The 23,921-nt window shown below is 53.1% G+C and overlaps 7 protein-coding genes across 7 annotated transcripts; 3 read left to right on the forward strand and 4 right to left on the reverse strand.

Annotated features, from left to right (window-relative positions):
- The first annotated feature begins 139 nt into the window (after window positions 1-139).
- On the forward strand, window positions 140-2,308 carry DACRYDRAFT_19605 (uncharacterized protein). The gene is made up of 9 exons (XM_040771583.1): window positions 140-299; window positions 347-522; window positions 569-915; window positions 965-1,398; window positions 1,446-1,559; window positions 1,606-1,727; window positions 1,778-1,970; window positions 2,027-2,051; window positions 2,102-2,308. Exons 1-9 carry the CDS (start codon window positions 189-191, stop codon window positions 2,230-2,232), a joined length of 1,653 nt encoding a protein of 550 aa, XP_040633349.1. The 5' UTR covers window positions 140-188; the 3' UTR covers window positions 2,233-2,308.
- Window positions 2,309-2,463: 155 nt separating this feature from the next.
- DACRYDRAFT_113158 (uncharacterized protein) lies at window positions 2,464-3,680 on the reverse strand (the record flags this gene model as incomplete). The annotated part of the gene is made up of 4 exons (XM_040769577.1): window positions 3,558-3,680; window positions 3,384-3,507; window positions 2,961-3,334; window positions 2,464-2,912 (listed from the first exon to the last, which is right to left on the reverse strand). Exons 1-4 carry the CDS (start codon window positions 3,667-3,669, stop codon window positions 2,464-2,466), a joined length of 1,059 nt encoding a protein of 352 aa, XP_040633350.1. The 5' UTR covers window positions 3,670-3,680.
- Window positions 3,681-4,415: 735 nt separating this feature from the next.
- Window positions 4,416-6,119, reverse strand: DACRYDRAFT_44583 (uncharacterized protein; the record flags this gene model as incomplete). Its single annotated transcript, XM_040774592.1, has 7 exons — window positions 4,416-4,507; window positions 4,563-4,780; window positions 4,836-4,957; window positions 5,009-5,122; window positions 5,174-5,674; window positions 5,728-5,992; window positions 6,043-6,119. The coding sequence occupies 7 exons, from the start codon at window positions 6,117-6,119 to the stop codon at window positions 4,416-4,418; spliced, it is 1,389 nt and encodes a 462-aa protein (XP_040633351.1).
- Window positions 6,120-6,683: 564 nt separating this feature from the next.
- DACRYDRAFT_73930 (ARM repeat-containing protein) lies at window positions 6,684-9,333 on the reverse strand (the record flags this gene model as incomplete). Its single annotated transcript, XM_040776037.1, has 5 exons — window positions 6,684-7,235; window positions 7,284-7,679; window positions 7,730-7,890; window positions 7,946-8,832; window positions 8,885-9,333. 5 exons carry the CDS (start codon window positions 9,331-9,333, stop codon window positions 6,747-6,749), a joined length of 2,382 nt encoding a protein of 793 aa, XP_040633352.1. The 3' UTR covers window positions 6,684-6,746.
- Window positions 9,334-9,541: 208 nt separating this feature from the next.
- DACRYDRAFT_19609 (NADP-binding protein) lies at window positions 9,542-10,990 on the forward strand (the record flags this gene model as incomplete). The annotated part of the gene is made up of 5 exons (XM_040771584.1): window positions 9,542-9,590; window positions 9,638-9,928; window positions 9,980-10,184; window positions 10,240-10,554; window positions 10,612-10,990. Coding segments are annotated over 5 exons (1,169 nt in total), but the record flags the coding sequence as incomplete, so codon positions are not given.
- Window positions 10,991-11,171: 181 nt separating this feature from the next.
- Window positions 11,172-15,502, forward strand: DACRYDRAFT_113162 (uncharacterized protein; the record flags this gene model as incomplete). Its single annotated transcript, XM_040769578.1, has 7 exons — window positions 11,172-11,748; window positions 11,798-13,867; window positions 13,917-14,408; window positions 14,462-14,637; window positions 14,689-14,848; window positions 14,895-15,054; window positions 15,106-15,502. The coding sequence occupies 7 exons, from the start codon at window positions 11,172-11,174 to the stop codon at window positions 15,500-15,502; spliced, it is 4,032 nt and encodes a 1,343-aa protein (XP_040633354.1).
- Window positions 15,503-15,663: 161 nt separating this feature from the next.
- Window positions 15,664-18,667, reverse strand: DACRYDRAFT_97901 (uncharacterized protein). The gene is made up of 3 exons (XM_040777490.1): window positions 18,144-18,667; window positions 17,792-18,092; window positions 15,664-17,741 (listed from the first exon to the last, which is right to left on the reverse strand). Exons 1-3 carry the CDS (start codon window positions 18,458-18,460, stop codon window positions 15,858-15,860), a joined length of 2,502 nt encoding a protein of 833 aa, XP_040633355.1. The 5' UTR covers window positions 18,461-18,667; the 3' UTR covers window positions 15,664-15,857.
- Between the last annotated feature and the right edge of the window lie 5,254 nt (window positions 18,668-23,921).

The following is a 23,921-nucleotide window of genomic DNA, read 5'->3' on the forward strand; positions in this document are numbered from 1 at the left end:
GTATGGCCAACGTCCGATTCCCATGTGACTGCAGCAATGACCCGAGGAGGGAAGCACCGTTCAGGAGCACCTCCAACCTTCGAGGGTCTTGGTCATTGACTTGGTTCCCGACGCCTTCATCCTCTCCCATCTAGTACATGCTGGGCATGCTGCGAATTCTAAGACGGAGTCGGTCAGGAAAGGCGTTCATGAACTTGCGGCCTCCGACCCGTTCTAGTGGCTCGTGGATACTTACGAGAGGTCCTGGTTCGACGGAAGGGGGAATATGGTCAGAGTTGCTCATCGTGGCGGCCTTAGCTGTGCGTCTCTTTGTTTACATCGCTATCTTCTCTTACCGCGATTGCAGGCTTCTGGAGCGTATATAGCACAACAGTGGACAATCCGACATCCTCATGCAGGGCCTTCGCCGCAGGTACAAAATGTTGCGGCACTGCCCAACCTGCAACTCATTGCATACCAAGAACTTCAGCAGCATGACACGCGGGAAAGCTGCTGGATACTTGTCCGTGGCCAGATATACGAGTGCGCCGTTATTTTGGTTGTTCAACCCCTTTCTGATCCTCAATAGCGTGACCGACTTCCTCGCCCAACATCCCGGTGGTGCATTGATCATTCTCTCCCACGCCGGAAGGGATGCTACCGCCGCCTATTCCTCTCACCACCCTCCAGCGCTACTGGATAATATTCTCTCCCCCTCCCAGCACCTCGGCGCTGTTGATCCAGCGACCCTTCCCCCAGGACACCACGCGTCTTCCGCCGAACTGACGGAAGACGAACAACGTGTCAAGCAAGCTAGGGCGGAGATTCCACCGCTAAATATGTGTATCAGTGTTCAGGATTTGGAGGATGTAGCGAAGAAGGTCATGAGCAAGGTCGCTTGGGGATATTGTATGTCCGGAGCGGACACTATGAGTGGTACGTCCTTCCCCCTGTTCAAACAGTCCAGAACTGACAAATACCCCAGCATACAAGAACAATATCGCGGCCTTCTCTCGTTATGCCTTCCGTCCGCGAGTTCTGCGTCCAGTATCGAGGGTTGACACTTCGTGCTCCATCCTTGGTAACCCCAGCGCCCTCCCCATCTTTGTCTCCCCAGCTGCTAATGCCGGTCTCGGCCATCCACTCGGCGAACTTGGCATCGTCCGCGGCGCTGCATATGGAGGCATTATCCAGGGCGTCGCGTCTACGTCGACTCTTCCGTTGGCGGAGCTGGAAATGGAGAGGAAGGACGGACAGACGATGTTCTTTCAGCTGTATGTGAACAAGGATCGGCAAGTCAGCGAGAGGCTGCTTAGGGAGGCGGAGAGGAGGGGTTTTAAGGCGGTGTTGTTGACGGTGGACACACCCGTGCCGGGGAAGAGGGAGATGGATTTGAAGACGAGGGGGTTACCCACACCGGTGAGATGCTCCAACCTTCAGACCGAGCATTACTGACTCAGCATCAGGCAGCTGCGGCGGCGGGTGAGAAACAGCTAAGCTCAACCCAGGCGGGGATCGCCAACTCCCTGGGTGACTACTTCGATGCAAATCTGTGTTGGGATGATTTAGCCTGGTTAAGAGTGTGTATGCTCTATGACTTTGCGTTAAACTCTCATCGTAAAGCAGAGTGTGACAAAGTTACCGATAATATTGAAAGGTGTGCAGACTGTGGAGGACGTAGAACTCGCCGTCCAGCACGGTTGTGAGGGAGTGCTTCTTTCGAATCATGGTGGGCGACAGCTGGACTAGTAAGCATCGTCCCGTCCCCTGTCTCGTCCTCCATGCTGATACAACCAAGTGCTCGCGCACCTATTGATGTTCTTTACGAAGTCCGCAAGTGCAGACCAGACATTCTCGATGAAAAGAAGATCGAAGTTTACCTAGATGGTGGTGTGAGGCGCGGAACAGACGTCGTTAAGGCGCTTTGCCTTGGTGCGACAGCTGTCGGGATGGGACGTCCGTTGTGGTATGCCAACGCTGCGTATGGACAGGTAAGTATCACGCGAATATGAAGGCAATTGCATGTTGCACTGACGTGGCGTCATAGAAGGGTGTTGTGAAGCTGATTGACAGTGAGTCCACGTTGTGGCTTTCTGTTCCGCTATCCTTACACGCGGTGTAGTCATGGCGGAAGAGATTGCTACGGCGATGCGTTTGCTGGGTGTTACGAATCTCTCCGATCTTAAACCAGAAATGATCAGCCGCATATCAAATTTCGATCCTAGAAAGCCGTATCATCTTCCCGTCATATGATGAGCCAAGAGGTCGGGTCATCTCGATTCTGGGCTAGCCAGGGCTACATCTCATGGTGAATGACATGTGTATTAACTATGAAATAAATAAATATGAATGAAGGAAACAGTCTTTCATCTGAAGATGTGATGGAACGATTTGTAACAGAACGGCAAATTGAAACGTGACAAAGTTCTTGATCTGGTCGTCACTGCATTCTGCAGCAATGAGAGGCTCCCGTATCAGGTCACGCTATGCGACTACAGTGCCGGACGCAGTAGTCATCGTTCCATTGCTTGATCCCATGAGAGCAGCGGCCTGAGCAGAGCTGATGGTGTTGATGTCATTCACATCCGCTGTTCCAGTCACAGCAAGCTCGGATAGGATGTCCTTCTGCGAGTCAACAAAGGCGATGGCCGGGCCAGCAACGACGTTGTTCACATTTTGGGTGGTGATGTCGGTGGTGAGAGGGGTGGAAGAATTGGTGATCCACGCGAATACGTAACCGTTGATGGCGGGGGAGACGCACTGCGTGATTGGTTGAACAACCGCATCAGTAGCCGTACCCGACGTCCACTGGCACCAAAATGCATCAGCGTTGACTGTTTGGGTGGTCGCGTTGCCCCAAGTCCAGTTGAGCGCCAGACCAGCAGGCATACCAGCAAACAGGTGAGTGACTTGAGGAACCATGGGCAGGTCCACTGTGGGCTGATTAGCTATATCTCATCATTCAGGAACATAGAACGTACTGGGGAAAATCTCGCAACCCGTGATGAACTGACCGGCCATCGCAAGAAGCTGAGACGGAGTGAGTGCTGCGTCGTAGCTCTGAGTCACAGCCTCGGCGCCGTTGAAGATGTTGAACAATGTTTGATGACGTGCTTCGACGGTGACGATGTTGGTAACATCGAGGAGCATCTCCGGGCTATCGAGCATGGTGAGCGCACTCATCAGCGCACCCATACCGATGTACTCCATTTCACGCCCGAACTGAAGCCAAGTCGCCACGTCAGTCAAGACGGGCTCGAAGTGGAATGCGCAAGTGCTGATAGGCTGGGAACCAACGGACTCGAGGACGGAACCCCAGAACTGGATGTGGTTGGATTGATCAGTGGCAAAAGTCCTGTTTTCTTGTAAGCGGGAAGATGCGGATTGAGAGAGAAAAGTCTTACAGCAGGTTCTCGAGGACGAGATCGGGAATGGCCCAGCCGGCAGCCGAAAAGTCCGCGGCGGAGAAGGCTGAGAGGCCCTCGAGATAGTATGTCGCCTCGAACTCCTCCATCATGTGCAGAAACTCTGCCGCTAGTGTGAACACCGGACTCGACACGTCAGGGAGGAATACTCACGTAAAGTTTGGATGTCTGCTGCCGATGCGGTTCTCTTGGCCTTGTTCAATGGGGCAGCCAGAGCGGCGCCAGAAGCAGCCAGCAAGGCAGTTGCAGATTGGAAGAAACGCATTGTGTAGATGGTTGACGATGTGGTGAGCGGAGTGAAGTCTTGCAGAATGAAAGGCAAGCGTTCAACGCAAGGGCTCAGCCCGAGTAACCCAGTAAAGGATCTGAAAAGAAGTTTGGTTGAGCTGCCTGAGCTCGAGAGGTTAGAGCTAGAAGAGTATGAGTTGTTGAGAAACATTCTGCCTTCTCAGCCGCCTGTATTTGAAGGTTTGACCCACGAAGCTGCGGAGATGGTAAGGAGACGACGAACAGAACACATTGGGGCGTATAGACGCAATCTAGCTCGCGTGCGGTGAGGTTGTTGGCGCACTCGGTGAGGGCAAAGGCAGAGAGTCGCGTGCTCTGGTGGTATCGCGTCTACTGCCATGGTCACGCGTCTGATATTCTGACAATGGCAATGCACGGAATGGCTCGTCCGGCGGCCTATATTCTCATATGCCTCGCAGACTGCACAATCGTCAGACTAGCCGACATCCGCTTGTGATAAAGTAAATGTGCGTGGCTCCTCCTAAGCCTGTCATGCTACGGTCCGGCGGACATCTCGGGTAGGCTTGCCAGCGGAGCAAACACCAGCTGGTGCGCTTGGTTGTCATCTCTACACCACGCTATCATCGTGGCAGTCCTTCCTTACTGTTTTACTCTGTTTTCTCGCAGATGATCGAGCCTAGAGGCATTCATAGCAGGACCAAGATGGTATTGAGGTATCCGTCTAACGGATTATAGATGGAGCTTCTCGGTGACCTGATCGGCTCAAGCCAAACGAGAGACCATCTCGGGCTTAAGCTCCGAGATCTTGTTCACCCCAAGCAGGCGCATACCTGTGGCTATCTCCTCTCCCATTACTAAAGAGCGGAGCATGAGTCCCGGACGCGCACGCGGAAATTGCAACGGACTGACTTTCTGCTACCTTGACGATACCCTCCTCCCCATAGGCGGCGTTGGCGTACAGGAACGGCCTGCCGAAACCTACCGCAGTTGCGCCAAGACAGAGGGCCTTGAGCACGTCTGAGCCTCGCCGGAAACCGCCGTCGCAGTATACCTCGAGCTTCTTCTGGTCCAGGATGTCTGGCCTACGCTGGCGAATTTCCCAGAGGATATCGATTGATGCCGGAGCGCTTGGAATCCGCGTCAACCAGGCACGGAATATGGACGATACAGGTCCAAACTCACTAGTCCAATTGGCGACCACCATGATTTGAGAGCAGGACGCCGGCACAACCATACTGTAAGGCGATCTCAACATCCTCGACGCATTGCACACCCTTGATCACAATGGGCAGGTTTGTGATGCTCTGTCAAGGAAGTGTCGGTACGGCACAAATGCCTGACCAGGGAAGACGCACCCTGATCCAAGCGAGATCCTCCCACTTCAGGTTAGAATCGAAATAGCCACCGAGGGAGTTGGCAACACCAGCACGAAGGGCAGTTCCTTGGTCGCCAGAATTGTTCGCACCACGCTTGAACCCGTATCAGTGAGTGTTCCTAGTTGCAGTTGTAGTACTTACCACCACTGGGAGGCCCCTCGCTTTCATGTCCAGCTCGCGTTTGCCCAGCACGGGAGCATCCACAGTCAGCATGATCGCCTTGAATCCAAGCTTGTCGATTTTGCGAAGAGTATCTTCCGTAATCCTGTGGTCCGAGTTCACATACAATTGGAAGATAAGCGGCTGCCCCTCCTGCCTCGCCTCTGCGATCTCGTCGATCGTGCACGATGCATTTGAAGAGATGCCCTGGATGAGTCCGGCAGTGGCGGATCCCTTCGTAATGTTGATCTCACCCAGTGGGTGGCCGAGCTTTGCCATCGCAGCGGGGGACACGAAGACTGGCATGGAGCTGGGGATCCCAAGGATGGTCGTGGAGGTATCAACGTCCCGAACTGGACGCAGGACACGAGGGCGGAACCAGTAGCGAGAAAAGGCAGCGAAGTTGTTGTCGTATGCGCTGCCGGTGTCGGCCGTTGAACGATAGTAGCTCCATCCGATTTTGGATAGCACCTGGTGGGCGACCTCCTGCTCACAGCCCAGTCAGAAAGCAATCCATAATACAACGTAAAGAAGCAGACCTCAATGTCATCGAGATTGATCAGGAGGTTGATGTTCTTGATGTTCTTCCTCGCCTCCTCCACCCTGAGCTCGTCCTCCGTCTTCACCACCTCCACCACGGGGACCGTCGCCGGGTCTACGATGCCGATGTGCTGCTCAGGCGTGAGCAAGGTCTCGAAGAATCCTCCAGAGTGAATCGCGTCGTAGATCCCGGTTGCATCCTGGCCAGAGTGGCTCAGGATGACGGGGACACCGCCAGGGTGGTTGTCAAGGAAATCCGTCACACTGCAATGGTGTCAGCGTGCTCGTCCAAGACGAGGAAACGCACGACGCACTCGTAGATCTTCCCATGAACCATGACCCAGCAGCTCTCGCGAGTAGTGTGCTTCTGAAGCTCCTCATAGGAGATCATGCGCACACCGCCGGGTGTGGTCTTTTGTGCCTTGGATTTCTTCTTTGGTTTGGCATCGAGGTGGATCGGTTGGGAGAGAGCAACGCTCCCAATGACCTAGGGTATGTAAGCGAATAGGAAATGACATTGTATACAAAAGACTCACTGCAGCACCACCGATTATGAGCAACTCTGCCCAAATACCCTTCGGCGCCGCCCTGCTGGTGGACGCGTATGTCCTTCTCGCCAACGTCCTCGCGCCAACAGATCGACTCGCTGCGATCCCTCTGAGGGAAGTGCCCTGACGAACAGCGACCTGCCTCAGATATCCAAACATGATTCCACACCGTCTAGATCAAGCCCGGACAGCGATGGGGACGACAACGAGCGTCGGGGATACGTTGTATGAAAGGATGTGATATAAACGAACTCCCATTCGTCTTTTATATCTGCTCCTCGGCCCGGACGGTCAGTCACATGCGGGGAAAGGGACTTTCCCCAACCTCCCAATGAGAACTGTTCCACCGCTGCTTCGGCCGCTTTCGGCGGGAACTTGTACCGTCCCGGTGAAATAATTATGACCTTGTTTATTACAATACAATAGGTAATTCAATGGGAAACGACACCCGACAATTCTCGCTATGTATTTTATGCTTTCCGTTTCTTCTTGGGTCTCGACTCCTCGCCCTTTTCGTGCGTCCTCGTCTGTTTGATTGCATCCAGAACGCCAGCTAAACTCTGGTCCGCCTCAGCCTCCTTCAGAATGGTCTCTGCCTTGCTAGACGGCTGACGACGTTCCTGTGCCTGGTCTTCAGCGTGCGCTGGCTTGGGCTTCTTCGTTCTGGGTGCGGCACTAGTGAATAACGCATCAATCTCGTCGCCTTCCGCGTGTGATTTCCGCTTTTTGGTTACTGCAGGTCCTAACGAAGCAGCGCCGCTTGGATCGATATTCGTTTCCGTTTTGTTGGGACTAAGGTTTCCTGCTGTCAGAGCGGGAGCGGCAGATGACTGAGCGGCCTTCCAATCCTCAGGCTTCCGCTGAAGCAGCGTCAACCTCAGTTTACGCGCGAAGAAACGACCGTAGTGCGATGCCGCTAAGAACGTCTCGTGCTTGATGAGCGATCTGGCGATCTTCTCCTATGCAATGCATCAGAATATTTCCAGTGCAGGAGAAGGTTGACGCACTTTGAGGAACGTATCCGCCTTTGCCCAGCATAGATCTCCCACCCTGCTGCCGATTCTGTCATCCACAAGCTCGTGATACACGCCCAGGTAACCGGAGATCCACATTCTCTTGTTCTTGTTTGGCACTGTACCGGAATCGAGGAGACCGTCGATCACACGTGCGCTGGTGGGGTGATGCGCGAGAGCGACGCGCTCAGGCGTTGAGAGGGATTCAAGAGAGTCCAGAATTAGGGCGTTGGATGGAGAAGGAAGGTGCAGGAGAGACTGTAGTAGGAGGGATCCTTGCAGGTTTATGGGGTCAGAGTCTATTGGTTTCTTGCGAGGCGGCTGAGCAGCACTGCTGTCGTCTGTTTTCGATGGCATGGAGAGCACCTCCATCTTTTGTTCCTTGAATGTCTAGTCATAAAATCAATCTAATGGTGTTAAAATCAAAAGCGTGTACACACCGTATAAGGCATGCATGTCAACATGCATGGGACGATATTCTTCTTGTCCGTTGTGTCGCTGAAGCCAAAGGTGGACTTGACAGCTTCTATTGCCTGGTCACCTTGATCCAAATCTGCGGCGCGGGCGACAGCAGCGCGCAAGCCACCAGTACGATTATTTTCTGCAAGTGCACTCAGAATAATGTGAACTGCGCTATGAGCTGCCTCAGTACTTACTCAACACCCCTGCCCACCGTCCCTGCATTTCCTCCCACACCTCGCCCAATTCTTCCCCGTTCAGTCTCCCAACGGCACTAGCTAGCACGAAATTGGCCACCGGATGGACAGCCAGCTTCGGAAGCTTGCCCCTAAAGTAGACCTCCCATAATTTGTGCAATATATCTTCTGGAGCGACAGCAAGGATCGTCTCGAGGATGTGGGAAGCGGTCGCGTCTCGTAGCATCGTCTCCACATAGTCCGACGCCTGAACGTCTTTTGTTCCGTCTTTGATTTCTCCAGCCAATCCGACAAGAAAACTGTCCATGACAGATCCTGGCTGGCTCGCCAGGTCGGAGCGCGCCTCCACTTGTAGTAGTAGCTGGACGAGCGGATTTGCAGCCTTGTGTGCTGCCAAGGACCGCACAGAGTTGGGGTCCATCTGCTCTTTGAGCTCGCCGACTAGTCGAACTGCCAGATTGGAAAAATCAGCCGGTACACTGGTAGTAGAACTGAAGTTGGAGAAATCAGGAGTAGAGAGCACCCCGGTCATAGGGCCTTGCTTGGCTCGATATTTCGAGGATTTTTTACTTCGAACCATTCCTCCGCCACCCACCGTGGCCGAGTGGGAAGAGGTGAGAGGGATACGGTCTCCGCAGAGCAGGATGACCAATGCACCCAATACGTGCGCGCCAAACGGATCCAGTACGACAGTCCCAAGGGAAGGGAGGAGTTCGGCGTGCAGGGCGCGAACGAGCTCCGACATTGTCCGCAGTTCCCCATGCTCTGAGGTCGTTGAAGCGGAAGAGATAACTCCCTGAGTCTCCCTCGAGACGGTGGAAGGGGAGAGTGTGAGCAGCGTTTGACAGACGTGGGAAGCGAATCGGTGACATGCGAGCTGGGTAAACCTAGCATTTCATCATCAACGAAGACTCCCGAACCTAGACAGTTATAACTCACGCGCCCGCCAATCGGTCACAGAACACCCTTCTACTAAAATCATCCATCGAGTATATCATTCTCTCCAACACGACGGAGCAATCTGGGTCTGTCGATGCCTGGAGTTCCTTCCCGCTCAGCTCCTCTAGGGCAGCATTCAAGACCGCCCTCCGCGTCTCGTTTGGGTCTTCGCCTTCGACCAGACCTGCTTCATCCGCTTCGTCGTCAAGTCCAGAGTTCCACGACTTGAGCTTATCGTCTACGTTCCGGAAATAGGCTTTGACGTCGGGATCCAGTATGCCAAAGGGGTAGTTCAGATCCTCTTCAACATGTGATGGACCAGCCTGAGGCGGCTGGGTGTGTGATGCTTCGCCGGGTTGATAATATTCTTCTTCGTAGACAACATGATCATTCTCATTCTCGTCGGTTTTCTTATGTCGTCGACCACGTTTCCGTTGCTCGCGAGGCATAGCGATCTCAGGTGTTCAGAGAGTTGCAACAAGTTAGCCCCAAGCCAAAAAGTCACACCCTGAGGGTCCTGACAATTTGTTCTTACGTAATGAAATAAAACGCGGGGGAATTTCAGGGTCTCCCTGTTGAAGAAAAGACTGGGGCGAAGGCCAAGGCGTTCCGCTGCAAAGAACATTCCAGCTCTCTAGATACGTTACACACTCTCCTCCATGGCTGAAGAACGTAGATTAGTAGTTATTGTTACTGGGGCAAATAGGTAAGAAGTCCTGGATCGTGTTGCTCCGCGTTCTCACAATCGTGCAGCGGCGTCGGCCAGGGTATCTGCGAGCGTTTGGTCCTCCAAATGGCAGGCGCCCTCCCACCTCTTGATACCCCTATATCTCAGGAAGATGTATCTTCTGCGACTTCGATTACCCTAATTATGGCTTGCAGAAACAAGAAGCGTGCAGCGGCAGCTAGAACAAAGGTCCTTGACAGACTTGAACAATCCGGGGATCAGGAAAGACTGCGGGAGAGGCTTAGAATCGAGCCGGAGGATCTGGACCTCGGTAGTTTACACAGCGTGTACCGTTTTTGTATGAATATGCAACACAAGTGCGTCCTTTCCCTGAGCACCCAGTCAGTACTCACGTCAAGGCCACACAGATACGGTTACATAACCCATCTATTCCTCAACGCGGGCACAGGGAATTTCACCGGAGTTAACTGGCCTCTCGCGGCTTGGCAAATCGTCACCGAAGGCACGCATGCACTCATCTACCCGCGATACAAGGTTCAGGGTTTAGGAGCGATGACGGAGGACGGGTATGGGCTGGTCTGGCAGACGTGTGTGTTTGGGCATTTCATGATGGTCCGTCATGCCTTCAAACCATGCCGTAGGGAAAGATGCTTAATGAGCGATGTAGGTTCGGCTCCTGGCGCCGTTGCTGGTCAAGAGCCCGTTTAGTGACGCGAGGGTGATCTGGACCACCTCCGTAGAAGCCGATATCGCTGCATTTGAGACAGACGACTGGCAGCTGTTCAAAGACTCCGCTCCATATGATGCCGCCAAGTATCAGCAGGAGCTTCTCTCCTTCTCCCTCGATCAGGAGTTTGCCCAGCAAGCGGAGACGAGGCATGTGAGGAGTTTTGCAATCGAACCTGGCGTGTGTGCCACTTCGATCTATACTGAGACCCTCGGATGGTTCCTTGACAAAGCGATGATATTATGCCTCCACCTTGTATGTACATCGTTTGTTCTCCAAGGCCCAAGCTCATACTGACGTATGCTGGTGAAGTGCCGCTTGGCCGGCTCACCAACACATGTCGTCGACCCGTTCAAAGGCGCGGTCGGTGCAATCTACGTTGCCCTTGTTGCGCTTTCTTTACTCCCCTCCGTGGGCGAGCCGACTCGATACGGTGCACGGTGTCACTGGCTCGGGCAGGAATACCCCGAGAAGGTCCTGATAGATTCCAAGCACTGGGATATGAAGAAGGCGGCCGATCTGAAGGACAACTGCAACAGATTGTGCGATTCGTTGGTGCAGAAATTCAAGGAAGAAGACGCGTCAGAGATGAATGGTGTCGCTAACGAGAAAGAGAATTGATGGTCAATTTTGTCTTGCTTCCATTGGGTGGATTTACGTTTATCATTGATGCATATACCGTTGTCAACTTTATATATACAGAGAGCGGTGGCTGTGCAAACCTGGGCGCTATTTTGAGCGGCCAAATTCCACGCGCACAAAAACAGGGCGGCGGTTCGCCACTCAACACGTCGACATCGTCACGGGCGACGCGCTCGCCGTTCTATTTGTTCTGCTCATCGTCTAGAACGAGGTATTCATCGTCCACTACGATGGCGAGCCTCCTTCTCTCTACAGCTCATCTGTCCAACATCTACCCCATCTCACAGCCGATCACAGTTCCTACCACCCAATCTGGTCTCGCACTCCTCCCAGACCCTGCAACACACCGTACAGAAGCTGACCTCGCCTCCTCCGCCTCATCCCATTTGTGGCCAGAAATTGGTCGTGTTCTCGCTCGGGTAGTGAACGACCGTCGCACCCTTGAGCTAACTCATCTCTCTTCAGACTGCCCACCGATCAGGTTCCTTCTCCCTTCTCGCGCTTTGGGGAATCCAGGGGTGGCATTCGAGCAACAGACGTCATCGCTGCACGTCCTTATCCTCACAGAAGCGAACTCCCTCTATCGACTCAACTTCCCTGCTCCTGCGCTGTTCAACACTGCTCCCCTGCCGCGTAATTGGTGCAAGGAGTATGTTGTCAAGAGCGTGCTCGAAGGAGATGGACCTGTCTCGCTCATGGATATGAGCACGGTCCTGATTGGCTTGAGGGATGGAGGGGTATTGAAACTGGATCAAACGCGCATGAGCCGGCCAGAAGTAGTCGATGGGCTGACGAGCTTCTATGATAGTACGCGCCTTTGTTTTGGCGTTCGCGCATACAGCTAACACAGAAGTAGCAACATGGAAAGAGACACCAATACGGCCATCGTCACTCTACAACGCATTGACATCCTTCATCCCCTTCACCTCCGGCTCAGCATACGAAAACCCAGCGCATATAGTTTCCCTAGACTGCGCCTCCTCATCCGCGCTCACTGGATTCGCCTTCACCGTCTCACGGGATCGGCGCCTGCGAGTCTGGCATCTGCCCAGCTCTACCTGCGTACGTACTGAAGAGCTTCCGTCATCTCCGACCGCTGTGGCCCTCGAGGCCTCACCACAAAAACGTCGACCCCTGCCTCTGCTTCCTGCCGAGTCCCGTCGGCTTGTCCGCTTCCTACCGCCTTTACCCAACGCTCCCGCCCATGCTCGCACATCGCGTGTACTCGTTTTCCTCCCTACGCCCTCCGACCCTACCTCCGCGGGGTATTTCACTTTATTCGAATTGCACCTCTCACATGGACACGTCCACTCCGTTCCGATCTTGGGTCAAAAACCCGCTTCAGAACAGAGTGCCGGCGCTGATATCCGTGACTTTTGCGTGGAGAAGGGAAGATTATACGTCCTCTGGGACCAGGGTGGGCGAACCCTGCTAGAATCGACACCTTTGGAGTTCGGTGAGCTCGCCCAATCCCGTTCCACCGCCAAATGGACTTCCGCAATTATGCCCGAAGAGCCGGACATGCACTCCGGGCACAGTCTCTACCGCCCCTCCTCCTCCAGCACATCAGAAGAAGACGACCAGATGCTACCGAGCCTAATTCACATGTATTCGTCCCCCCTGACGACCCCAGGGCTTTTTTCTCCCCTTGCGCTACGAGCTGCTTTAAGAGAGTACACTTCCCAGCTACTCTCCGACCTCCCTCAGGATGAAGTCCTCCCTCCAACACTCTCAGAGAAGTACGAGTCCTCACTTCAGGGCATTATTGCTGGAGTAGGGTGCGCTGTTCCTCTGGAGAGGGATGGCGAGACTGGACTCTGGAAGTGGGATGCCCAGCGAGAAGGGGTAAGAAGGGAATGGGAGCGGTTCGGGGCTATTGCTGTAGAGCTGGAGCGGGCAGGGCGGGTGCCGCTCTCCCTTGGAACAGGGAGGGAAGGAGAGGTCCTCGTGCTTGAGAGAGAAAGAGTGGGCGTGCTTGCGGAATTTGAACCTCCCGGGACAGGGAGCAAGGCCGAGCGCGGCCTTTTGGAGTTCGCCCGGGCATTAGTGCGGGCTACAGGCTCCCAAGGGTATGCGGAGTATGTGCAAGAAGTCCTGGCCACGGTGAGAGCGCCGATAGAGCAAAGCACGGAAGACCTATCTATGGGCCTGTACGAGCGCACTATCCGACCTCTTCTTGGCAACGTGCCAGAGCTGCTGAGCGGCCTACAAGGGCTATCCGACATAGGCAGCACTGTACAAGGCTTGGTCAAAAGCCTTCTGAACCTCAATACGTTTACCGACACCCTGCCCGTTGGGGAGGGCGAGCTATGGAACGGATGGGTTACAAGCTATATCTGCTCCTTCGCCAAATCGCGCGCAGACGCTGTCCTTTCTCTCTTCGCACTCCTCATTTTCGCTTTGGTAGAAGCGCCCGGGTCGCTACAGGACTCCACAGCCCTGCTTGGCAGCGCACTTGTAGCGCTGCATTCGATCAGCACGTTGACGTACCTGTGCCAGCAGCCAGGCGGGAACCCGCTGCGGAAAACTGGCCCAGGTGGAGCTGAAGAAGACTTTGCTGTGCGCTTCGGGCGTCTGGCAGTTGGGACAGAAAAGCAGGGAGGAGGACTGAGGAGAGGAATCAACTACTGCTTGATCCACTCGTTGCTACCCGAATCATCGCAAGCGGTCAATGTGCGCGAGTCAGCGTTTGATTTCGTTCGTGGATCGGGCGTGCTGGAGGTTAGGCGGGAGATCGGGGTGTTATCGGGCGATGTGAAGTTCTTCAATGAACTTCGAATGAAAGGGCATTTGCAGGTGGTGGTGGAAGTTGCTGGGTGGTATCCGAGATCACCAGCGCTGTCATACGTCCTGGGACGGACACTTTTGGAGTTGAAGAGGGGACAGGAGGCGGCTGAAGTTTTGGAAGGTGTCGCGAGTGTTTTTGGTGAGCTGTTCATCTAGTTTTGCTGCACAGCTGACTGATTGGAGGTCAGATGAACACACTGCAGCTACCCTGCTCGATAAGCAGGCAGTGATCGCCGTTCTTCCCATACCAGAGTTCCAAGCAACGCGCTCCTTCATATACCAACAAATCGCATCCTGGTTTGAGCAGGCCAGTTCCCTCTCACTCGCTGTGTTGTACTGGAAGCTCGCCATAGACACCGCAGCCTCCAAATCCGACCTAGCCCACCTATGGTACAAAATATCTGCAGCCCAAATCGAGCTCGGGCTATTTGAAGACGCCTACGGTACCCTCATGGCCACGCCACACCGCGACCAGCAGGACAACACGCTTCGTAAGCTTATCGACGTGATGTGCTCTTCTGGGGAAGCGGACAGGCTCGTGCGAATGAGTTTTGCCGGTCTGCAATCTACGGTAGAGGACATTCTCGACTTCAAAGCGAGGAATCATGATCCACTGCAGCCCCCAGATTATAGCTTGATCCTATATTCCTGGCACGTGTTGCGCGGTAACTATCGAGCCGGTGGGTCCTTTCTTCCAGTGGAAAAAATGTCAGGCTGATGTCCTGTGCTACAGCTGGCGCGGCGATGTACCACCATGGCCGGCGGTTAGGAGCGCTTACGAATCCCAAACTGGATCATCATGGCGTGACGCTGAATCAAGCCCATGCTTTCCTGGCTGCCATTAACTCCCTGTCATTAGTCGAACCCCGGAATGCTTGGGTCGTGTCAACGAGGGCAGATCGGGACCCAGTGCGCAGTCGTTTTCACCACCTTTTCATAAGCAAACTGACACCATTGCAGGGTGAACATATACCGGTTATTCATCACATTCCAACAGAGCTGTTCGCGTCGGGAATGCAAGAACGAGAGCTAACGAGCATTGAAGACATCCGACGTGAATACGTGCTTGCGCTAGCGCGACTCGAACTGTTACCCCATCTGCAAGATCTAGGCACTACTGGTAAGTGACACGTCACAGATTGTGAAAGCTCCTGACAGCTTCTCAGGGATTCAATTATCCCCGGAAGATGCTGTGGCCGCTTTCGCACAATATGGGATGTATGATTCCGCATTCAACACTGCATCAAGCTTAGGGGTAGACATGAGCGGCCTTTTTAAAGATCTTGCTCGCAAGTGCACGTCGATTCGCTCCGACACTGGAATAGAGTACGTGCGGTTTATATATGCTGCGTACATTCCCACTGACGAATCACCTAGTACTATGAATGTTGCACCCTGGCTTGAATTGGCATCGGAGCGAATAGGCTCCTGGGATGGTTCGATCGGGGAGAAAGCATGGCGATACTTACGAGAGTGTCTCGAACGATACGACTTGCCTGGCACGGGCTACCGATACTACAAGGACGTCCTCGAAGCGATGCTGGCGTATAACAGACACAATCGCGTACCTAATTGGCTTAGCAAATTCTTTGAAGATCACCAACCAGAGCACCTCATTCGCACATTCTTACGATATGGCTTGGTGCAAGATGCTGTTGCATACACAATCACCCTAATTCAAAAGGCGCGCAATGCTGGTGATTTATCACACCGAGTCTCGCTTACATATGAACTAGTCAAACGCCAAGCTCACCCTGATACCCGGTGTTACTGAAACATGGTTGCAATATTCCCTCATTCAATCTGTGATTGACTTCGGCCAGAATTCAGGGGAAGGTAACGTTAGAGTGCTGGCAAAGAATGTGGAGGCGATGATCGAGGAGCGCATACGGACAATGGATGATCGTAGTCGGTTGGTAGCACACAAGCTGGATGGGAAATGATGATACATATTGTAATCAAGTTTGACGGGTACATTGCGCTTCCGTCTAATACATATCCTACTGTTACATCAGAAGAAAACAGAGTGAGCCGTGAATACCAGACCAACAGATCAAGAACAAAACTACAATAACGCGCAATGTGAGAGACAGGTCCAGATACTCGTGGAATTGTTTTTGATTTTTTTATCATGCCATCACGCCATTGATCCCTGGCGCATTCATACTCGGCTGAGGAACGGCGCCGTTAATCTGATTACCGTTGGGAACCCTCTCAAGGAATCTGTTCCACTGGTCAGAGTCAAGTGCAAGACTTGTACTCCATACTCCTTCATCTCCCTGCATATTGTATGCCATGGGCGGTCCGCCCTGTGCAGGGCCCATCAGACCCGCGGCCGCGGCATAAGCGCCGTCAATACCGTTGGGCGTATACACTGTGCCGGGACTGCTCCCATGCGGAGCAGCAGCGCCTGTGGTTACTGTTGTTGGGGATCCATTCGGATGACCCTGTCCCATGGGCGGTACAGACACAAGCGTTGGGGATAACGAATTTGCTGCGTGTTGCCATGGGAATGCTAAACGGCGGACGAACTCCAGTTGGGCGCTCATCTTCATCTCGCATTCTCCCTCGAAGTGATCGACGCAGACTTCTTCGTACAAAGGAGCAAGCGCTCTGAGAATGTTGAGCGCTTTCTGCGCAATGCGGACGCCTTGTGCCTGCAGGTGCTCGAGGGTCACAATCGCTCGGCGAATATCGTCACGGAACATCTTGGCATCTCGTTCATGTTCCTCAGAATAAGGTCCCGAGGCTTGCCAAATGAGCTGGAACGAGTAGTAAATGGCGGCATGGAAGATATGGTAGGGCCCCCATCCGACATGCCCAGGCACAGTCAGAGGTGAAGGCACACCGACGTGCACCTGGCTCTCCTGTTCACACCGCTCCAAAGTGGTGCAGACGTAGTTGATAAGCATGTCCGCCGCTCTGACGGCGAGTTTGTATGACTCCAGAGCCTGTGGCGTCATAGGGGGCAAAGCACCTCGAGCGCTTGAAACCGGGATCGTAAACGGACGGTGGAGGGTGAACCGAATATGGTACATGGCCGAATTTAGGTGAAGGGCCTGGATGGCCAATCGCCGATCCTGAATTCGATTGCTGACAAGGAGTGAACCGAGAGGCAAGGGATCTGTTCGGCAGCCGGCCGGCAGCCCTTCTGCCCAATTTTGAAGCGCGTGGTCATGTTGCATAATCTTTTCATACGGAACCTTCTTCACACTCAGAGCGCTGTCCAGAATGTCCCCGAGTATGGCGCATAAGCGGAAGAATTGACAGTGGGTTGCGTAGGGACCAGTATTGTTGGGAGGGGAGTCGAATGCGTCGGTTCCATCAGGCAGCAGCGTGTCAAAGTGGTGGTTCGCGATCGCCACGGGTCGCCCGACAAGGAATGCTTGCCATCGCCCCAAAGCGAGCACATTCCACCAGGCCCATCTCCTGCGCTCCACAGTTTCCGCGTTGAGACGCCATCGGCCAGGGTCACGATGTAAACCGAGAGCAGTGGCGTATGACAGCACTTCACCGCGAATGTGCCATACATCCTCGCAATCGTCCTTGCAGATGACAAGGTACTGCGTCCGAAGGAGCATATATTCAATAAGCTCTAGACTGGGACTGTTCTCGCTTCCTTGACGATGGCGGTTCAGTGCGTTGCAAGAGCTGTTGTAGTAGTTGCTGGCGATCTGACTAGCAGTCTGCTGCGGCCCCAGCTGAGCTAGAACTGGGTCGGTTGGTGAAGTGTAGAGAACGGCAAGCGCTAGAACAATAAAGATCGTCGCAAGCAGAACATGGTCGGTGCATGTGGATGATTTGAAGCGCTCCCAGTTCGGTAAGAAAGAGTTGGGATGGATGTACACATGCACCCAAGTGCAATTTTCGAAGAAATAGTTGATCAGTCGATCTGCGATGTTCACATCGGGCAGTGCTGAAAGTAAATCCAGGTTTGACATGGGATCGAGAGTACATGCTGCTCCTTGCTCTTCGATGGGCACATCGTGTTCCAAGTCTCTCTTATGCGCATTCTGCAAAAGGTGAGAATTAGCTGGCGCGCAATAATATAATAAGGACTTACACGAAAGTGGAAAAGAGCACTGGCACTCGTAGGTCCGGTGTATAACCCACCTTTATCAAGATCGGGCATGAGCTCGGCATTAGCGCCTGGGACGTTCGAAGCGCCGTTCAATGTGACGGAAACAGCTTCGCCATCGCTGTCACGTTTGATACCGAAAGTTCTAGGTGGGGAATCTCCGCGGTGACCGTTAATATGAGGAGCGCTTGAGGGAGGCAATGATCCGTGGCGGTTAAAGTAGGCTTCGATGACGGCAAGACCCTGACGGATCTGTGCAATACCATTGTGGGGATCATTGCGATAACTGGAAGGAAGATATATGAGCTTGTATAAAAGTGCTATGGGGAAGACTCACTCTTCCGGGCGACTTTCTCCGTCCTCCGTGGTATAACATTGGTTGGTGGTACCCCTCAAGACACACCCTGAGCATGGGCGTGCCCGATCACATTTGAGCTTGCTTGCACGGCAAGGAGCACAGTTGATGGCACGACGAGACCGCTTCGAGGGTTTTTGTCCAGGAATCATCTCTGTATCTGGTGAGTGTTTTCTCACGCCGTTAGTTGGCGTTCCTGTTGTGGGTGTTCCCTTGGGAGGCGAAATGGTGTTTCTCGCTGGGATGTGAAGTGCAGGCGGGTTCCCTGCCGAATACGAATGCATCATATTGGCTGACATTATATGCCAGTTGTGAGAGCTGTGCTAGCTCGACAGTTGACGAGCCAATGTGATGAAGGGTTGGGAAGAGACGTTGACGAACGATGTGCCAGAAGAGGACAAGATGGTGGTCGAGACGAATGCGATGCTGGGACGCTACTGAGAGTGGGAGCGAGGCTTTTTGTAGACCGTTCGAATTTTGGCTGAATGATGTTCCCAATCAGAGGCGTGGGATACCAGCAAGTACTGGAGATGGTGATGGTTATAAACGAAGGAGAGCCAACTACCAAGGAGGGGGCCAAGGCACTGCGCCACTTGCCACTCGCGCCCTAGCCAAAAGTCGACTCTATTTCGAGACGGAGATGACCAAGACTGAATTACATCCGTCATACGGAAACAAAACTGCTTCCCTCTCACCTTGTTGCGATCGAACCAACCGCCGGAATGCCATTCGATCATAAATTCTCCCTGGTTTTTCCCCCAGCTCTTTTCTCCTCCACCTCTTCCCCCAATTAACACGCTTACGGCACCCCATGGGTTCTCACAACGGTGAAATACGGACTCACTCAATTCGGAAATTCCATCAAATATCCTCCAATTGCCTTGCAAATTCTCGAGTCACAATTGTCAACAATTGCAAACTTTCCTTATTAAAGAATTCGGAGAAATCAACTTAACGCCGATCCTCCACCTCTTCGCATGCAGACTACGTTTCTCAGTGGGGGCTTCTCGCACGGGGATATTCTCTCGTTATGCCCGGAGAACCCTTCCGGGGCGCCCAGTCCACAGAATATCAGAGTACTTTTCTTCGTCTCATCGGCATGCCTTTGGAGCAACCACGCGATGCGCTCACTCTCTGCTCACATTTGGTCTCAGGGGTTATTTCTCGCACTGCGTATATTTGGGCATCCCATGCGGGTCGAACGCATTCTATTCTATTGTCTACAGGGACTCAGGATGATGGGGTGACGTGATTTCGGCAGCGCTTTGCAAGGGAAGGGAACGCCTGAAGCGCAGCCAAATACATTCCGATGTCTTCTTTGCTGGCCTTTCAACCGTCAAAGAAGGTGGCATGACCCCGGAATCTTCCTTTCGACAGCAGTGCCATCGATCTAGATCTAGGAAAGCTTCCAGTCTAATTATCGCATCCGGAGGTCCGCGCCGTAACCTGTTTAACAACCGAATGAGGGACGGTTAGCTTCTCGACTTCTCTATCTTGGATCAAAACGGAATCGGGCGGCCATTGGCCGCGCCTCCGTGCCTAACGTGGCTTCACAGTCTTTAAACTTCCCATGCTTTCTCACCTCCACATGATTGGACAATCTTGCTGGTGCCAGCCGTCAGTCGGCTATGTGGTTGTGGGCTGTTGGTATCGAATTAGTCAGAAACAAGCTTGGCCCGTCATCTCAAATATCGTTCTGGATGCGCTGTACCACTGCCTACAGTCCTGAACTGGACCAGCAAGCCCATCAACGACCGTTTCTCACTTGTGCGGACGATAGGTTGGGTACCTTCTCGGCTTCCCAAGGCGATCCACAGCGACGTCACTCCCCGATTTCGCACCCTGCCTTCTTATCTCTTTCCCCAGGCGTCCTTTCTCTTCGGGACTACAAGCATGCATGTGTGTGTGGGAAGGTTCCCCTGACTGGAGCCGCGCATACTCCCTCCTGACCTTGTTCCGAACACGTTGGAATTAACAGGGACGTGGGCTGTTCGGCGCCGATACACTTGCACACGGCTCAATTTCTTGCTGCATGAGATGGGAATCCCAGCGTGGTTGGACCATGTCAGACCACCATCCGATTGCGCTGCATGATTTATTCCGACGGAGCGCGCTAATCTTATGCTGGTTTCGGAGGGTTACTCCCGCAAACTCCCGACCGTGCTGGACTCCCACGGTTCGGCGTTACAAACACCGCTCCCCCGGATCGTAGCGCCTCACTCAAAGTCGGGAGCTGTAAACACAATGTTGCTGACTCGCTGGATGGATGGATATCTTGCTTGATGCTGAAGGCAATACAAGAGGGTGGTCTGTCATATGCATTATTCTTGTGCACGAACATCGGGTGGAGGAAATTTCCGGCTATCACGGATCGTACCGCCGGTTGAAGTGCTGTGTCTACTTTGATGTGGCTGGTTGCCATTGTCACTTACGTACGAGCTATGTTGCATTTGCAACCCCAACCGGCCACTATACCCAAACAATGTATCGCTCTCGCATGGACAGGTCATTGTCGAGGGTTCTTGTAGCGTCTAATTCAAGCCACGCGCTCGTTGGGACTCCACAGCACTCGTTTTGCCATTCCAACCCTTCCGATAAACGATAAAGGTTGAAAACGACATCAACGTGCGATGATGCTGCACAACTCAGCTTAGTATGTCAGCAAGTTGGGCTGACTGAACATTCCAGGAAACTTTGGGGATTGCGCAGAAACCTTCAGTATTCAAGATAACCCCACTTTACTTTAAAGCATTATTGTGCGTCCCAGACCTGGAAAACTGGAACTCGTAATTGCGTTGTCGTTGACTGCCAATGGCCATGACTCAACAACAGTAACATCATTGCCATCAGGTGTCTTTCACTAAAGAATGATCAGTCGATGGTTTGCATCGATATCATCAACCAATCCATTGATGATCTCCACCCGATGTTTTGTAACCCTTCTGTCTCGATACCTGGCTTAATTTGTTCTCTGATGGATGTTCATGATCTCTTTTTTTTCACCATGAATACATTAGGATACGAACACAACGGGATCCGAGCAACTGCCATTGGATAGAAAGTGCGGTGTATCGGTCGTATCTCCACGTCGATACAGCTTCAAATCTTGTCAATTGGTACGATTTGGGGTTGTAGCTTGCGGGCACTGGATCTCACGTGTAAGTGAGGAGCTATCTGAGTTGCTGTACGAAGTTGTGCGTGCTGACTACCCAGGCACATCCGAAATCCCGCGATTTTGACTCTGCCTCAATCTTTGAAACATGCAAAGTGGATGCAGGGCTTCACTACTGTCAAGATGTATTGCTGAGATATGCTGATGCTCAGTTACGCCTTGAATGCTCAGTTACACCTTGAATTTTCCGCCGCCGACTGGCTACGCATGTGTCCGAAGCAGGGCGGTCGGAAACCTGGTGCCTTTCGAGGAAGGCAGCCCGACTCTCGCTAGCGGCAAACAGGGCGGCAAGTTGTTAGTCGAAGCCTCTCGAATTGGGAATATCAAGTGTGATCGCAACCCGAGCGGCGCAAAGTCCGACGAGCTGCCAATTGCGTAAAGCCTGTGGATCCGCCGGTTGTGCCACCAAGAATTCGATGGACACGCCCAGACCGTCGCGATATGTTACTACCTCACGACCCATCTACGCTTCTAAACCGCCTGGGGCGCAATATAGATCTTGTTTTTATCGGTGTGAGGTACTCCGCGGAGAATTTGAGCTACCAGACAGATCCTCTAGTTACATAAATGTAACTGTTCTGGCGGCGGTGGTTGAGCCGAAGTTACTCCGACGCAACCCGAAAAACAAGAGGTCTCTGTCAATTTCCTAAATACTTGGATTATTGCAAACAGCTTTTCCGAGATTAGATAAACAATAGTCGATAAATCGTAATGGAAAATTATGGAAGAGTTGAGTCACTGGTATTGCCTCCGAGCATCAATGGGGGATTTTTCGAGAACGTTCTCCGCCGTTCGTGACGGGAGCGAGGTGCGGGTGAGGCAGACCTATTTTACTTCACACCAACCATTACTTTCAATATTCTCTATACCATCTCACGATCTTGACGACCATCCTTTGAGCACTCGTACAATGGCGGACAAGAGCTTTGCTGTGTGTACCTATCTGACAATCAGGCGATAAGTCGGCTGATGCGGATCGTAGGCAAACACTCTCAAAGACCAAGGCAACAAAGCCTTCCAGGCAAAGCAGTACGATGACGCGATTGAGCTTTTCTCTAAGGCAATCGAACTGGATCCGAAGAACCATGTATTGTGGTCCAATCGTAGTGCTGCTAAAGCGGGCAAAAGACAATGGGCTGGGGCTTTGACCGATGCCGAGGAGGTGCGTTTCTAATTTGGGCGCTTGTATTATAGCAATCCTGATACGTGTATCTCGAAGACTGTGAACCTCAATCCATCATGGGGAAAGGGCTATGCCAGGAAAGGTGCGGCACTCCACGGACAGAAGCGCTACGACGAGGCTATCGCCGCATACAACGAAGGGTTGAAGATAGAGCCGGGAAACACCGCACTCACAAAAGGGCTAAAGGAGGTCGAGAACGCTAAAGGTATGTGTTCTTACGTTCGTTTTTTCCGTGGAATTTTGCTCATGTGATTGTCATTCAGCTGACTCCTCGGCTGATGCCGGCCTTGGGTCCATGTTCCGTGATCCCAATATGTTAGGCAAACTAGCTGCGAACCCAAAGACAGCGGGCCTTCTTGCCGACAGGGACCTTGTCGCAAAGCTCCAGGCACTGCAGACGGGTCGCACGCTTCCTCAAGATGCGCTCTCCGATCCTCGCATGATTCAAGTATTGGGGGTCTTGATGGGTATTGATATGCAAGCATTCGAGCGTCCCGAAGGATCCGATGAGTTACCTCCTGGTATCGTTCCCGAGTCTTCCTCGTCCGCGCCTGCATCGAGGCCAACTCCTGCTGCATCGAAACCTGCGCCTGAGCCCACACCGAAGGCGGCGCATAAGCCCGAACCTGAACCTGAGCTGGAGGCGATGGAAGTTGATGAGGATGATGAGACCCGGGCGAAGAAAGAAGCCGAGGAGGAGAAGGGAAAAGGCGCTGCTGCGTATCGCGCTCGTGATTTCTCGGCCGCAATCACGCACTTCTCCAAGGCCTGGGAGATCTGGCCAAAGGACATCACCTTCCTGACAAATCTCGCCGCTGCGTACTTCGAGCAGGGTGAATATGACGAATGTATCAAGGCTTGCGAGAAGGCTGTTGATGAAGGTCGCGAGATCCGCGCGGACTACAAGATGATAGCCAAGGCATTTGGTCGTATCGGCACCGCATACAACAAAAAGGGCGACCTGGATAATGCTGTCCGGTTCTATCAGAAGAGTTTGACCGAGCATCGTACGGCGGAGATTCTGACTAGGCTGCGCCAAGCTGAAAAAGACAAGGAGGAGGCGACGAAGAAGGCGTACATCGACCCTGAATTGGCTGAAAAGGCTCGGGAGGAGGGTAACGCGCTGTTCAAGGCTGCCAAATTTGCCGACTCTGTCAAGGCATACAGTGAAGCTATCAAACGTGACCCGTCCGACCCCCGTGGGTACAACAACCGTGCGGCAGCATACACCAAACTAGCGGCTCTCCCGGAGGCACTCAAAGATGCCGACGAGGCGATCAAGGTGGACTCCAAGTTCATCCGGGCTTACATACGGAAGAGCATGGTACTTTACGGGATGAAAGAGTACTCGAAGGCGATGGAGGCTGCGCAGCAGGCATCAGATCTCGACGAGAAGAAGGAGCAT

This window comes from Dacryopinax primogenitus, assembly GCF_000292625.1.
Source record: "Dacryopinax primogenitus strain DJM-731 SS1 chromosome Unknown DACRYscaffold_1, whole genome shotgun sequence".
In the NCBI taxonomy this organism is placed as follows: domain Eukaryota; kingdom Fungi; phylum Basidiomycota; class Dacrymycetes; order Dacrymycetales; family Dacrymycetaceae; genus Dacryopinax; species Dacryopinax primogenitus.

Coding starts and splice junctions, on each gene's coding strand:
- DACRYDRAFT_19605 (XM_040771583.1), top strand. CDS start 189: ATGAACTTGCGGCCTCCGACCCGTTCTAGTGGCTCGTGGATACTTACG. Junction 300..346: donor TCATCGTGGCGGCCTTAGCT/GTGCGTCTCTTT, acceptor CCGCGATTGCAG/GCTTCTGGAGCGTATATAGC. Junction 1,728..1,777: donor GGTGGGCGACAGCTGGACTA/GTAAGCATCGTC, acceptor GATACAACCAAG/TGCTCGCGCACCTATTGATG.
- DACRYDRAFT_97901 (XM_040777490.1), bottom strand. CDS start 18,460: ATGTCAGCCAATATGATGCATTCGTATTCGGCAGGGAACCCGCCTGCA. Junction 18,093..18,143: donor GGAGAAAGTCGCCCGGAAGA/GTGAGTCTTCCC, acceptor TCTTCCTTCCAG/TTATCGCAATGATCCCCACA. Junction 17,742..17,791: donor GTGCTCTTTTCCACTTTCGT/GTAAGTCCTTAT, acceptor CACCTTTTGCAG/AATGCGCATAAGAGAGACTT.